At 43.0% G+C, this 13,357-nt stretch overlaps 1 protein-coding gene across 3 annotated transcripts in view; it reads right to left on the reverse strand.

Moving 5' to 3' along the window:
* PDE6A (phosphodiesterase 6A) overlaps positions 1-13,357 on the reverse strand; it is a 123,841-nt gene that overhangs the window by 58,946 nt on the left and 51,538 nt on the right. For 2 of the 3 annotated variants that reach the window (NM_001001526.2, XM_024993841.2), the window contains 3 exon segments: positions 2,980-3,120; positions 3,666-3,755; positions 4,376-4,528. In NM_001001526.2, the coding sequence (NP_001001526.2) occupies positions 2,980-3,120; positions 3,666-3,755; positions 4,376-4,528 (384 nt within the window). 3 annotated transcript variants of the gene reach the window in all.

A 13,357-nucleotide genomic window follows, 5' to 3' on the forward strand; every position in this document is an offset into this window, starting at 1 on the left:
TTTTATACAGATTTCTAGTGTTCAAACAAAAATAAATGGGCATGTACAAGATACAGATTAACTGAAAAATCAAGAAATAAAGCAGATTATAGAAAGAGGAACCATAGAATATATATGTGTACTGAAAAAATATGTACTAGAGTGTTCATGATAGCAATATTCATAAAAGCCCAAACTGGAAAATTCAAATCACTATCACTGGTAGAATAAATAAATACTTTGTGGATTACTCATATAATGGAATATTCTACAAGAATGAAAATTAATGAACTAATTAATGAAAATTGATGACTATGATGAGCAATAAGAATGAATCTTACAATCCAAATTTTGATCAAAAGAAGTCAGACACAAAAGAGTATAATTACATTTATATGAATTTCAAAATTAGGAAAAACTAATGTGGCTTTAAAGGTCAGAGAGTGGTTACCTTTTAGGAGGAAGGAATGGGAGTTACTAGAGAGAGGTAAGAAAGGGGCTTCTGAGGCGCCAGTAATGTTCTTATTCCTTAATCTTGGTGGTAGTTACGTGGGATATTCACTTTGTGGTAATTCACTGAACTATTTTCCTGTAATAGTGCTTTTCTCTGTGTGTTTGTTATATGTACATATATTATTTAAAAATCCACATGTACTACTATGGAATTATGTTTGTAGAGCATTATATAAAAAAGGGAGATTATCATGTTGCCCAGCAATTTATTTTATTTTTTAAACTGGGTTATCTTTTTATTGTTGAGTAGTAAGAGATTTTTGTTTTCCCCTTCATCAGCAAACATCAAACTTTAAAAAAAGATGGAAGTATAGTTGATTTACAATATTGTGATAGTTTCAGCAAAGTGATTAGTGTATATATATTTTTTCCATTATTTTTTAAACTAACAAATGTATCATGACTATTTTATTTTTTTTTAATATTTATTTATTTATTTGACTGCACCTGGTCTTCATTGCATGCACGGGATCTTCGATCTTTTGCTGTGGTATGCGAACTTTTAGTTGCAATACATGGGATCTAGTTCCCGACCAAGGATCAAACCTGGGCCCGCTGCATTGGGACCACAGAGTCTTAGCCAGTGGACCACCTTCCATTGTAGGTAATTACAAGATACTGAGTATAGTTCCCTGTGCTATACAGTAAATTCTTATTGCCTGTCTATTTTATATATAATAGTTTGTATCTGTTAATCCTATACTCCTAATTTTAAGAGTTCTTTTTATATTTTGCATACTTGTCTTTTCAAAAGGTTTCTTCTTTACTGTCCTTTCAAGCACAAAACTTTTAAATTTTTATGAAGCCCGATTTATCTGTTTCTCCTTTGTTACTTGTGCTTTTGATGCCATATCCAAGAAACCATTGCCTTATCCAGGGCCACAAAGATTTACATCTATATTTTCTTTTAAAAAATATTTATTTTTTAATTGAAGGATAATTGCTTTAGAGAATTTTGTTTTCTGTCAAGCATCAACATGAATCAGCCATAGGTATGCCTATGTCCCCCTACTCGTGAACCTCCTTCCCATCTCCCTCCCCTTCCCACCCCTTTAGATTGATACAGAGCCCCTGTCTGAGTTCCCTGAGTCATAGAGCAAATTCCCATTGGCTATCTATTTTGCATAAAGTAATATGTTTCCATGTTACTCTCTCCATACATCTCACCCTCTCTTCCCCGCCCCCGACCCTGTGTCCTCTCCATGGCTGCCCTGCAGATAAATTCATAGGCACCGTATTTCTAGATTCCTTGTTTGTTTGGCTGCATCACATGGCTTTCAGGCTCTTAGTTCCCCAACCAGGGATTGAACCTAGGCCCTGGACAATGAAAGCTCCAAGTCCTACCCAACGGACCACCAGGGATGGACAATATTACAATAGTAAACAATATTTATCTTTCTTTTTCTGACTTACTTCACCCTGTATAATAGGCTCTAAGTTTGTCCACCTCATTAGAACTGACTCAAATGTGTTCCTTTTAATGGCTGAGTAATATTACATTATATGTATATGTACCACAACATCTTTATCCATTCATCTGTCAGTGGACATCTAGGTTGCTTCAATGTTCTAGCTATTGTAGTGTTGCAATGAACATTGGGGTACATGTGTCTTTTTCACTTTTGGATTTCCTCAGGGTATATGCCTAGGAATGGGATTGCTGGGTCATATGGTGGTTTTATTTCTAGTTTTTAAAGAAATCTTCATATCATCTTCCATCTTCAATTTACATTCCCACCAACAGTGCAAGAGGCTTCCCTTTTCTCCGCACCCTCTCCAGCATTTATTGTTTGTGGACCTCCTGGTGATGGCCATTATGATTGGTGTGAGGTGGTATCTCATTGGAGTTGTGATTTGCATTTCTATAATAATGAGCGATGTTGAGCATCTTTTCATGTTTTTGTTAGCCATCTGTATGCCTTCTTTGGAGAAATGTCTATTTAGGCCTTTTTCCAACTTTTTGATTGGGTTGTTTGTTTTTCTGGTATTGACTTGTATGAGCAGCTTGTATATTTTGGAAATTAATCCTTTGTCAGTTGTTTCATTTGCTATAATTTTCTCCGATTCTGAGGGTTGTCTTTTCACCATAGGAAAGGTTTCTGCCCACCTTTGAGTGTATTTTCTGACAGTTTCTGAAGTTGGCAACTTTCTTCTTGCTGCATTTTCACCCTACATGGAAACTTCTTTATCACTCACCTTTACCACCTCATCATGCCTTCTTCTCACATGCTCATTTTTTCCCTATGGACTAGGGAAGATATAGGTTATTTTTCCTCCCCTGTGCCCTGGAATGACTTTTCCTCTGTAGAGGCTGGTACTCCTCTCCTCAGTGTAAAAGACCTGTGAAAAACCTTTCATAACCATCTACCTCCTGCCAGCCATTTCCCTGTGCAACCAAATTCATGACACAAGGCTGGGTTCCACCTGATATATAGCAGCTATATATTTAACCTATTCTTGGAAATGTCTGCTCTTAAGTGTTCTCACCTTCTGTTTGGTCATGTCTAAGAGCCCCACAGAGTATCTGTCACAGTTGAGGAAGGCGCGGACTGTGTACAGGGCTTTGTGGAACTGCCTCTCAATGTCTGTAAGCTCTTCAAAGACTTTGCTCCCAGACCACAACAGTATCTGAAGAAATACAAAAACACAGTTAGTGTTCCTGAGGCACTCAACAGCAGCTCATAATAACCAAGAATAGCTGTCCCTGTTTTGTAGATGGAGAAACTGAGCTTCAGAGTGGTGAATAACGGGGCAGCTGCTATTGGATCCAACTCTTTCCAATTCTTTTATTTCCTAGGTTGTTAATAACAACGATGATAACAAACATTGACAGAGCCCAAGTATCCTACATACTTTATCCCGTAATTATCCCCATTTTTCAAAAGAGGAGGCTGAAGCTTGGAGAGGTTAAATGGTTTGCTCAAGGTCTTAGAACTGGTAAATGGCTTAGCAAGGATTCAAGTACAAGCTGGCTGACATGAAAGCTTATACGTGCAGTCACTCTGGGTTACAGCTTTACAGACATCATGACTCATGCACCCCAGGGATGCTGGGAGAGACTGCACGATACTTCCCAGGCACTCCTGTCACTACTGCCTTCTAGCTGAGCACATCAGTGCTTCAGGAAGAGGACACCTTCAGTCCAGTCCATTCCCTCAAGTCAAGCCCTTTACCTGGCCACGCCGAGTCTCACAGTTGTGCAGGTAACTCAGGTGGAACACCTTCATGATTAGATTTGCAAAATTGAGGTACTTGAGAAGAATCTGAAAATCAAACAGCATGAGGAGAAACAGATGAGAAGGAGAAATTCCTCTTCTGGCCACTTCTACCATCAGCTGATAAGTTTGAATATTTTCAAAGCTTCATCTGAGACAGTTTGAGCAGATGGATCGTGGAAAGCTGACTCATAAAATGTTGCATTATGTGAGGGTAAAACTCACAGAATGTAGAATGTTAATGTTATTAGAAGTGTGTTCATGAGAAGTTGCTACTGTTCATTGAGTTTGCAGGCCCCATGATAAGTCATGTATATACGTTATCCTGATGGCCACAAATGACCTCAAGAGACACTATAGATACTCTCTATAAAAGATACTATAAAACCAGCCCCATTTTACAAATAAGTAATCTGAGGTTCAGAAAAACGTGCCCAAGACAAACAGATATTAGCAGAACCAGAACCATTATCCCTACATTCTTATCTCCAAAGCCCAACATCTTAATGATTATCCTGTCCTGCCTCCCTCACAGATCATCAGACCACTAACTTCCTTGTCTTACAGAGGGGAAAGCCAAGGTCAGGGCAAATAGCAAGGGTCAGAGGATTTGTGAGCTGGGAGAATGTGCTGGCATGGCCAGCCCACCAGTTCCTAAGCACTCTTACCTCTTCATCATTCTCGGTGAAGTGGGGCCCATCCACTTTATTCACAGCCATGATTATGGCCACCACATCCTTCCCATTCATTATGGGAGAAGCCAAGATGTTCTTAGTCTGGTACTCTGTGAGGGTGTCCACAAAGTCACAGAAATGTTCATCCTGAAGGTAGACAAAGACAAGTATGAGTGCGCAGAGGAAGAGCAAAGACAGGAAAACAACCCAGAGCCCCAGGTGCCCATGGTTGCTGTTGTTGTTCAGTCACTCAGTCATGTCTGACTCTTTGCAACCCCGTGGACTGCAGCACACCAGGCAACCCTGACCTTCACTGTCTTCTGGAGCTTGCTCAAATTCATGTCCATTGAGTCAGTGATGCCATCCAACCATCTTGTCCTCTGTTGTGTTCTTCTCCTCCTTCCTTCAATCTTTCCCAGCATCAGGAAAGATGCTGGGAAAGATCTTCACATCAGATCTTCACATCACTCCAAAATGTTGGAGTTTCAGCTTCAGCATCAGTCCTTCCAATGAATATTCAGGGTTGATTTCCTTTAGGATTGACTGGTTGGGTCTCCTTGTAGTCCAAGGGACTCTCAAGAGTCTTCTCCAACACCACAGTTCAAGAGCATCAATTCTTCGGCACTCAGCCTTCTTCATGGTACAACTCTCACATCCATTCATGACTACTGGAAAAACCATAGCTTTGACTAGATGGACCTTTGTCAGCAAAGTAATGTCTCTGCTTTTGAATATGCTGTCTAGGTTGGTCATAGCTTTTCTTCCAAGGAGCAAGCATCTTTTAATCTCATGGGTACAGTCTCCATTTGCAGTGATTTTGGAGCCCAAGAAAATAAAGTCTTAGTGTTTCCATTGTTTTCCCATCTATTTGCCATGATGTGGTGAGACCAAATTCCATGATCATCATTTTTTGAGTGTTGAGTTTTAAATCAGCTTTTTCACTCTCCTCTTTCACTTTCATCAAGAGGCTCTTTAGTTCCTCTTTGCTTTCTGCCATTAGGGTGGTGTCATCTGCATGTCTGAGGTTACTGATATTTCTCATGGCAATCTTGATTCCAGCTTGTGCTTCATCCAGCCCAGCATTTCTCATGATGTACTCTGCATAGAAGTTGAGTAAGCAGGGCGACAATATACAGCTTTGATGTACTCCTTTCCCAATTTGGAACCAGTCTGTTGTTCCATGTCCGGTTCTAACTGTTGCTTTTTGATCTGCATACAGGTTTCCCGGGAGACAGGTAAAGTGATCTGGTATTCCCATCTCTTTAATAATTTTCCACAGTTTGTTGTAGAGGTGGGGTAGAGAGGCTCCCCGTTCTCTTGTTGACAAAAGAATGAAGCCAGTTCCATCTACTCCTCATCAGGGACGAGGCTATTATAGATGATTTCTACCCTGGAAGCCTCCAAAATCCAGTAGAAGAAAGTCTGAAATACAGCTTATGAAGGGTTATGGAGATGTGAGCAAAGCACTGGAGGGACCCAAGGATGGAGGTGGAGGGTTGGCTTTGTCTGTGGAGGAAGATTTTGAGAAGGCTCTCTTCCATTGATGACAGTTAAATGTAAATCAGAAACCTGAGTGAGGAAAAGACCTTAGTGAATAGAATCAGCACAGTTGCCAGCAGGTGTTGCGTGTGGCGCTTTGCCTGCCTCAGCTCACTGTATTCTTCCCAATAACCCAAGAGATGGGACCATTAGTAGTTCATCTTAGAAAGGGGGAAACTGAAACTCAAGATTAACATTACTTATTACTGTGTGTGTATGTGATTTGAGAAACTGCCCTCAGCTCTGCTGCTTCATCCAGGGAAGCTTCATTTCAGGGAAGCCTGGATAAGTGTAGACCTGGGTCTGGGTCTTTGAACCAGAGAATTTGTTACTTCCAGCTTTTATTTATTCATTTATTAGCTGCACTGGGTCTTCATTGCTGCATGTGGGCTTTCTCTAGTTGTGGCGAGTGGGGGTTACTCTTCATTGCGGTTCATGGGCTTCTCATTGTGGTGGTTTCTCTTATGAAGCACAGGCTGTAAACATTCAGCCTTCAATAGTTGCAGTACATGGTCTCAGTAGTTGTGGTTCGTGAGCTTTAGAGTCTGGGCTCAGTAGCTCTGGCTCACAGGCTTAATTGCTCTGAGACATCTGGAATCTTCCCAGACCAGGACTGAACCTGTACCCCCTGCATTCGCAGGCAGGTTCTTACCCACTGGGCCACCAGGGAAGTCCACTTTCAACTTTTTTTGCGATCCAGTTCTAGCACCACACAGCCAATCCAATGAATATCCCCATTCCACAAATCTTAACGGAAGCCCCGCTCTGTGTCAGGCCTTATGCTAAGCACCGGGGATAGAGGGAAGACTAAAATTCAGGCCAGCACACAGATGAATCACACAGAATTAACAGAATTCACACAGAATTAACACAGATGTCCTGTGTTAATAGTAACACAGGACATAAGGGTTGGCTCAAAGCAGTATGAGTGCAGAGGAGCACACACCTCCTACACCCCACCCCGAAGGCAAACTTGGAGGCCAGTATAGGGCGGTACAGTCTGGGTGGTCAGAAAGTGGGGACAGAGCATGAATTGTTGTCTTAAATCCAAAAGAATCCACCTTTCTGTTTCTTGGTCACACTGTGAGGTTTCCCAACAGTCAGCGTTGCTGGGAACACAAGCCAGCTGAGATGTGTACAGTTCAGGCTGTTCTGAGAAGGAAGTGTATTTTGCAGAGCCAATTCACACAGCTGTGCTAGAACTAGAACTTTCCCACAATGCAGAAGTTTAGAATGTGGTGCTCTGCATCTGGGGATTCTTCCAGTTGGAGTGGGACTAAATAAACAGGCCCTGTTGTCGATGAAGTTCTCTCAAACCAGGTGAAGGGTAAAGGAATTAAGAGAAGCCTGTAGTGCTCAACTTGAATTAGTGTTGGAGGATTAAGCAAAATCTCTAAAGAGGTATTAACCATAAGGGTATTCCATGTCACTCTCTAAGGACAACTGATGAATACAAGCCTGAGTGAGACATGCCCAGATTCATTTCATCAAGTCAGTTCAGTCTTTCAGTATTCACTTCTGTCAAGGAAAGCAGTACTTGGGCCTTACCTGCATCTGAGGCCAATGTTACTAAAGCCACCAGTACCTTCTCTCCCACTGAGTTCTCAGCCCTAGAACTTTCTCACAAATAGCACAGCTGCCAATTGACTGGTGTCTGTATAATCATTGGCATCCTTATATTTTCAGCATATACAGTGTTCTCAGCTGTGTCATAGAACCTCAACTTATCAGCGGCGGAGGGACCTTAAAGGCCACCTGCTAAAACTGTTTTATTTACTTTTTGTTTGGCTATGCCTGGTCTTAATTGCTGCATGAGGGATCTTTTTCTTTGGTTGTGGCATTCGAACTCTTGGTTGCAGCATGTTGGATCTAGTTCCCTGATCAAGGATTGAACCTGGGTCCCCTGCGTTGGGAACACAGTTTTAACTGTTAAACCACCAGGAAAGTCACTAACCTATCTGTTTTAAAGCCTAGGAATCAGAAGTCGAGCAGAAGAAAGCCCAAGTCATTCATTCATTCAGTTGGCATTAACAGAAAGCCTTTAATATATGCCAGGCAGTTTAGGCAATGAACAAGACGGGTGAATATCTTTCCCTAGTAAAGCTTCCACTCAAATGGGGTGGACAGACAAAAAGCAAGTAAACAGCTGCTTTGAAGAAGAGAAACTGGATGATGCTATAGAAAGTGATGGTAGCGGGGGTAGGTTGAAGCTGCTCTGGTCAGTCCTGGCAGGTAGGGAGGCTTCTCTAAGAGGCAATGCAGAGAGTGAAGGCTCAGAAGAGCCAGCCAGCCAGAAGTGTATTCCAAGCAGAGGGCACGGAGGATGCCAAGGAGCAGGGGGCAATGAACTGACTGATCTGAGAAACAGGAAGAAGGCCTGCTTAGTGAGGAGATTGGAGGTCAAGGAAGTCAGAGAGGTAGCATGCGTGCCTACGTGCATGCTAAGCTGCTTCAGTTGTGTCTGACTCTTTGTGACTCTATGGGCTGTAGCCAGCCAGGCTCCTTTGTCCAAGGGATTCTCCAGGCAAGAATACTGGAGTGGATAACCATTTCCTTCTCCAGGGGATCTTCCCAACTCATGGATCAAACTCAGGTCTCCCACATTGAAGGCAGATTCTTTACCATCTGAGCCACCAGGGAAGCCCCTCAGAAAGGTGGGCAGAGGCCTTATGTGACAGGGCCTTGGAGGCCACTGGAAGAGCTTAGATTTTATTCCAAAGTAATTCAAGACTGCTTCTCATTCCTGGAAACCCAGTTTCTCTTTTCAAACATCCTCTGTGCCAAGCTCCAGTGTGTCCCATGATATCTATTTATTGAATGACTTTCACTTTCAATGATGTACTAGGCCCAGAGCCAGACAATTCATTAACTCTCACATCTTCCCTGTCACATAGAACTCTCTCCTTCCCTGTTTTATAGACAATTCTCCTGCTCGTAAATGGCACAGTCACTGCATTCATTCATTCATTCACTGATACACTGATCAGCTCATTGATGGATTGATTCATTCATCCACTTATATTTACTGAGCACTGGGTCTGTGAGAGGCACTGGGTCTGCCAAGACCCGTAAGAAAGGGGAGGCTGTCCTCAGTGGGTTATCACTGTACAATGGGGACATTATGTAAAGCATGAATTCACAATTCAAGCCATAATGTGAAGAAAGCCCCCAGAGGATTGATGGTATCCTGGGGCCCCTCTGAGTGGCTTCATGAGCCTGTCAGTAGTTGAAACCTCTCCGAGCCTCAGTTTCCTCTTCGGTAAAATCACCATGTCAGACCGGGTCCTCTCTGAGTTTTCTTTCTGGCCTGGCATGCTGGGTTCCAGGTGTCATAGGGCGGGAAGGAGAGCAGGACAACCAATGTAAGAGCCTCTGGACATGACAGTGCTTTCAGCTTCAGTCTTCAGAAATGGGATTGTCACCGTCTAGGAGAAACTCACTGTTTTCCTTTACTCTCACATAACTACCATATTCACAACACTTAGCACACCAGATATGTAGATGCTTTTTTCCCCACACTGACCAGTTCTCTGACACTAGCTGGGTATCCAACAATTCAGTTCAGTTCTGACACTGTTTACCTGGAGAACAAGAACGTACAACTGGAGGGTTCAGTCCCTGAAGACTGCCCCTGCTTCGGATGCCAATGTCAAGTCATAGGCTGCTATCTGTGCTTCTGCCTCACTAACTGTAAATCGAGGTTCCAGTGACTCACTCCTTGGGTTTGATTACTTGCCAGAAAAGCTCATAGAACTCAGGAAAGTATTTACATTTACAGTCTTAGAATAGAATAAGTGTACCAATGAACTGTCAGATAAAGATATATAAGGTGAGATCCAGAAAGGTCCTGTGTGCCAAAGATTCTGTCCCCTGGAGTTGGGGTGTACACTACCCTCCCAGCACATGCATGTATTCACCAGCCCAGAAGCTCTCTGAACCCTGTGCTTTTGAGGTTTTTTATGACAGTTTAATCACAAAGGCATAATCAATTATTAATCCCATTTCCAGCCCCTCTCCCCTCTTACAGGAATGTTGTTGTTTAGTTGCTAAGTCGTGTCCAACTCTTTTGCAACCCCCTAGACTGTAGCCTGCCAGGCTCCTCTATCCATGGGATTTCCCAGGCAAGAATACTGGAGTAGGTTGCCATTTCCTTCTCCAGGGGATCTTGCTGACCCAGGGATCAAACCTGAGTCTCTCGCATTGGTGCGTGTGTGCTGTCTCTTTAGTCACGTCCGACTCTTTGCAACACTATGGACCATAGCCTGCCAGGCTCCTCTGTCCATGGGATTCTCCAGGCAACAGTACTGGAGTGGATTGCCATGCCCTCCTCCAGGAGATCTTCCCAACCCAGGGATTGAACCTGCATCTCATATGTCCTCCTGCATTGGCAGGCGAGTTCTTTACCACTAGGGCCACCTGGAAAACCCTCTTAAGAGAATAGAGGATGGGCTGAAGGTTTCAAGTGTCTAATCAAGGCTTGATCTTTCTGGTCCCCATCCGGGAGTCCACCAAGAGTCCTCTCATTAGAACAAAAGACCACCTACCACCCAGGAAACTCCAAGGGATTTAGGAGCTCTGTGTCAGATGGTTCTATCACTCAGGAAATTACAAGGGTCACTTCTGTGTCAGGAACCAGGACAAAGAACAAATAAATATTTCTTTTTATAAATCACAATATCACAGCCCACTGGGAAAGGGCCATGACTTATTAATTCACTCAATAAACTGTAATGAGGAACCACTCTGTCCCAGGCCCTGGGCTAGGTCTGGGGACCAGTAGTGGTGAATAAGATACGCAGGAACAGACAAGCCTTGTGGGCTTTCCCAAGGAGAAAGGGTAAAGAATAAATACACAGACACACACTGAATGTCAAGTAGGGTTGCCAGATTTAGCAAATAAACACAGGATTAATCACATTTGAATTTCAGGGAAACAGCTTTCTTAGTATATCATGTGTTGCATAGGGTGTACTGTAGTGTGAGCTGGACACCCTTGGGAGTCGTTTGTTTTCATGTTTGTAATGTGAGTGTATGACTTAGGCTTTGATTGCTGACATCCACCTCAAAGATGGCTATCTGCCTATCTCAAATAGACACACTGTCAGCCACACACTAGTTAAAGAGCCATGCCACCTCCTCACACTGAGACTCTTTTGTTTTAAAGATCTTGGTTGATTTTGATAACTGATCATTTGGAGCCACTTTTTGCTTTCTATTTTCTCTCACCAAGATTTCAATTTCTGCTCTTATGTTTTAAACTCGCTAATAGAGAGTGAGCCTGTGAAACCCTCAACCCTCATGAAAGTCCTAGGCCAGAGCCCACTCTCTCCCTCTCTAACATGAGACCTCCTTGTACAGCCCCAGGTATGCAATGTAATTTCCAGGTCTTATAAGTAATAAGCCTTTGTTTTTTCAAAGTTTTCTGATCACTAGTGCTAAAGGGTATCTTGCATTCATCATAAGAACCACATGGGCTTGTCCAGTCACAGCATTGATTATTGACAGTTTAACAGTTATTAGCACAAAACACATACTAAAATAGTTCTCTGGGGCTTCCCTGGTGGTCCAGTGGTTAATACTCACACTTCCATCGCAGGAGGCATGGATTTTGTCTCTGCTTGGGGAACTAAGATCCCACATGCCATGCAGCTCAGCCAAAAAAAAAAAAAAGTATCTCTTTGTTTATCTAAGATTCAAATTCAACTGGGCAGCTTACATTATATCTGGTAGCCCTAATGACAAGTGGCCCCCGAGAAGGTCCCAAGGATAAGTAAGAATGTGTCAGAGCATGGGAGCCACATTACAACCATGGGAAACCCATTCATGGTTTCACATTTTTCAATGCAGTAATTACAACCACTTTCAGGTTTTGGTGGGGGCTGATGGGAAGTGTGCTAAAGGCTAAGAGTATCACTTATCAGTGGTTCAGGGACCACCCACCCCCCAGTCTACACCATATCCCTGCTTCTTCTCCATCCAGCTCCCAGTGTCTGTCCACAGACCCCAATAAAGTATGATATCTCAAGGAGGAAGATATGTACAACTGAAGGACAGAGGCTTGCTGACCTGAAATGACATCACTCCAGGCCTGAGGTACACACCAAGGGGGCTGCCTGGCCTGAAAGCTTCCCGGGAACACAGCCATCCCGTCCAGGGTGAACTTTGGGGCTGACAAAGAAACAGCAGGCTTAGTGCAGGGGTTCATCAAACTCTCAGGGATATTTTAGGATCAGAGAGTCTACTTAAATCCTCAGTCCCTCAACACCAGGGTCCATAGAAGTTTTCAGCACCTCTGTTCTGTCTTTCCCACAAACAGAATCTAAACTGAAAGCTCCAGAAAGGCAAGACTGGATTCCTCTCCAAGCCCCACACAGACCTGGTCCAGCATCTATTCCATAGAATAAATTCCTTAACAGCAACAACAAAGTAATAGCGATATTAACAAGGAGCAGAAGCTGTCAGTAAGAGCCTAAACTATGCGCTAAGAACTTTGTTAGAGGAGAAAGAATTATCTCATTTATCCTACAACAACACTTAGAGAAGCTAGGTTTTCTCCCTCTATTTTACAAATTAGGAAGTGACCCCAAACAAGCTAAAGAGTTTGCCAAGGCTATGTTATTAGAAAGGGAGTCTTGATTCACACCCAGATCTGACCTCAAAGCTTAACATCTCAATTTTCTGCCATGTAATTTAAAAGGACCTTTTTTTTCGTACACTGCACTTAGTTTAATGTACTCGTTTTATAGGCCACGAGGAAGTAGAGAACAGCAGAGCAGTGAAAGGGTGTGGCACCAGTCCCAGTGCCTGAATTCAAATCCCTGCTCTGCCGCTTACTGTGTGACTGAGAAAAGATTTCAATTTCATCATCTGTAAAACAGGGATAATCAGTTATAAGACTGTGACAACCCATGTTGGCTACAGTCTAGAGAGAAGTTGAAGTCTGGAGAGAGTTGAAGGGAGAACAGATTCCAATCCAGTTGAATGAGTCCTCAGGAAAGTTCCCTGGGTGCAGAATTACCCTTACCCTAGGAGGGCCAAGGAGAGAGGAATCCCATAGGAGATCTAGACCAGCATACTTCAAAAAAAACCAGGTTCCACAAAGGCCCAAGTCTATGCCTTTCATCTTGCCAAGTAACTCAAGGGACTTTCTAGTGGTCCAGTAGCTAAGACTCTGTCCTCCCAGTGCAAGGGGCCAGGGTTCGATCCCTGGTCAGGAAACTAAATCCCATGTGCTGCAGCTAAGAGTTTGCCAGCCCCAACTAAAGATTTTCCCATGCCGTAACTAGAGGATCCTTCGTGCCATCACTAAGACCTGGTGCGGCCAAATGATGAATTAATTAATTTTTTTCAAAAAAGGAACCCAAGTCAAAAAGATGATCCATTGGAATTCTTACATCTGTGCATGTGAAGTCCAGGAAGCTCTGCTCTGATGCCTTG

This window comes from Bos taurus, chromosome 7 (genome assembly GCF_002263795.3).
Source record: "Bos taurus isolate L1 Dominette 01449 registration number 42190680 breed Hereford chromosome 7, ARS-UCD2.0, whole genome shotgun sequence".
NCBI lineage: Eukaryota > Metazoa > Chordata > Mammalia > Artiodactyla > Bovidae > Bos > Bos taurus.